This window comes from Cicer arietinum, chromosome 3, assembly GCF_000331145.2.
Source record: "Cicer arietinum cultivar CDC Frontier isolate Library 1 chromosome 3, Cicar.CDCFrontier_v2.0, whole genome shotgun sequence".
Classification (NCBI taxonomy): Eukaryota; Viridiplantae; Streptophyta; class Magnoliopsida; order Fabales; family Fabaceae; genus Cicer; species Cicer arietinum.
Genome location: NC_021162.2, coordinates 61,342,482 through 61,345,070, shown reverse-complemented (window position 1 = coordinate 61,345,070; position 2,589 = coordinate 61,342,482). Strand labels below are relative to the sequence as shown.

The window sequence follows — 2,589 nt, the reverse complement described above, 5'->3', positions numbered from 1 at the left end:
CAAAACACTAATTTATTAACGAAATAATTTGAAATGTTATTTTAATATATTATAATAGATTGTCCTTATTTAGTATAACCATGTTTCCTAAGGTTACTTAAGAGAATTTATTTGTTAACTAACATACTTTCACTATGTTATTTCACATTCGAACAAGGTAAAAAAGGATCGGGTTCAGGTCACCCTCCGGGTTATCTATCACGTTTCAAAATACATGAAAGACAAATTTTGTATTTTATTTTGTATTTTACCTTATTATGGATTACACTGCACTACCTTATTAGCCCGATCAAATATTGGGACTGAGTAAAGAACACATCAAATCTGATCTAACCAATCCTTTGTACACCCCTTTTATATTTAAATAAAAGATCTTTTGCCTCCAAAAATTCTAATGGATTCTCAATAATTCAAATTCGATAAATATATTAAAAGCGATAATATTGTCTGAAATTTTTATTTTTTTTAAAAATCAAACCTCTATGAAAAATATCAAATATATATAAACGAGGATTCTTATGTATCCGTGAGAAAAGATGAATACTAATACTCTTGAATCAAATTAAATTTATAATATAATTTGTTTTTCTCTTATATTTCTACTACGAGGGATAATCTTATACAAGACGCGTCAGACACTAAATGAGGACATTTTTCCAAACAAGAATTCGAATTCATTATATTGTGAAAGTTTAGCCCTTTTCGTTAAATCCAATTCCATTGATAATATAATTTAAATTTTATTTAAAATGTAATTAAATATGAAAAAAATTGTTTATAGTTAAATAATTGATTATTGTGTGTACTAAATCCAATAAAATCTTAAGAATTAAAAGTTGTATCTCAAAATAGATCTTCTACATTAATACATTTAAATGAAATAAAAAAAAATTATAATTAATTAACCTTATCAATATTTCCTAAATCACAAATGATTTTATGAGATACATCATTGTCAATAATACTTACATGTGATGTGATGATGAATCACTACCATGAGTCCCTTCCCCTTTTCCTTACAAATTTATATTCCAATTTGTTTTCATGATTTCCTAAAAAATCTATCCAAAAAACTTAACTCAACCACCCCATCCATAGTCAAATACTAACCATAGTTAGTTAACCATCCTTAATGCAATCACACCATAATATAAGGAGTGATTTTTTTTTTTCTTTCTCATTCCTCAATCCTAATAGTTCCATTCCTCCCATCACAATTTTAAAACTCTTCAAATTCTCTCATCCTTTCTTTTAACCTAGAGAGAAGTAAAGAAAAATAATAGGGTTTGGGCTAAATATAAATACTAAAAAGTATTTGGCAAGTTTGGAGAATAGTTTGTGCCAAACCAAAGGTCCCCATAGGATTATCTTGGAACTATTCTCTCCTCCACTCTTTATTTTGACATTGGTATGCCCCTTTTCTCTCAATATTTTTCTTTTTCCTTTCCAATGATTTTTTTTTAACTTTCAATGAAAATTTAGATCTGGTTGGGCATAATTTTTTAAAAATATTTTCATTTTCAGATTTCCATAGACCTTCTTAGATCAAATAATTTTCATTTTAATAGCTGAAATTTATCATTTTTCAGATTTTCATAAACCCTTTTTGAATTTTGTTTTTGAAGAATAGGGTCTGCATCTGTTCAAAACTTGAACTTTGGCCCCTCCATTTTTTTTTCTTTCACTCTCCAAAATCACAATCGTCAATTTAACATTTTTATACACAGAAACAAAGCGCGGGATACCCAAAAAATTTCCTCACTCTCCCTCTTCTATATCTACACAAATTTATATATATAGAGAGAGAAAGCTTTCTCTCTCCAAAATCTATAGCCCTTGATTTTCATCTGGTAACCTTTTCACATTTCTCACTATGAATGAATAGCTTGCATACCCATTTTTGCCTTTTAATTTTATGCTTTTTTCCAATTTTATTTCATTTTTTTATGTTGGCGATGATTAAAATGGAACCTTCATAACATGTTTTTGCTTTTGAATATTTATTAAAAAACTGATTTTGATGTGCATGGCAGGGTTGTTTTGGAGTTTGCTGAAACCCCTTTGAAGAGTTTTGAAGATGAAGCTGATACTATTGATTTTGTAGATTTAGCTGGTGTAAGGTTGGAGGTTGTTTTAATCAGTTACTTTTTGAAAGAGATCTGTGGTTAAAAAATGTTGGGTAGTGAGCAACCTTTGGATTTGTATAAGCTTTTCATGGTAGTGAAGGACAAAGGTGGTTATGATGTTGTTTGTAAGAATCGGTTGTGGGATTTGGTTGGTGAAGAATATGGATTAGGTGTGAAAGTTGGTTCATCTGTTGAACTGGTCTATAGTAAGTATTTGAGTACTCTAGAGACACCTTTGAAGAATGTTGTTGATGATGAGGTTGCTAAGTGTGGTTTAGTCGATGATAGAGTTAAATTTGGTGAGCGTTTGATGGAGTTGCAAGCTGAATTCTTGCTGGATGATTATGGTGAGGAAGATGCGGGCGATGAACTTGAGAGTGTATATGACTGTGGGAGGAAGTTGTGTGGTACTAATAGAGTGAAGGGTGTGAATTCAAAGTTGAATGCGGCTGAACTAGAAAGA

General features: G+C 30.0%; 1 protein-coding gene across 1 annotated transcript in view; it reads left to right on the top strand.

Annotated features, from left to right (window-relative positions):
* The first annotated feature begins 2,172 nt into the window (after positions 1-2,172).
* The window catches only part of LOC101513242 (AT-rich interactive domain-containing protein 1-like), a 6,325-nt gene continuing 5,908 nt past the window's right edge, over positions 2,173-2,589 (top strand). Inside the window, exon 1 of the mRNA XM_073366498.1 lies at positions 2,173-2,564. Within this exon, the coding sequence (XP_073222599.1) occupies positions 2,173-2,564 (392 nt within the window). The remainder of the gene's footprint in view (positions 2,565-2,589) is intronic.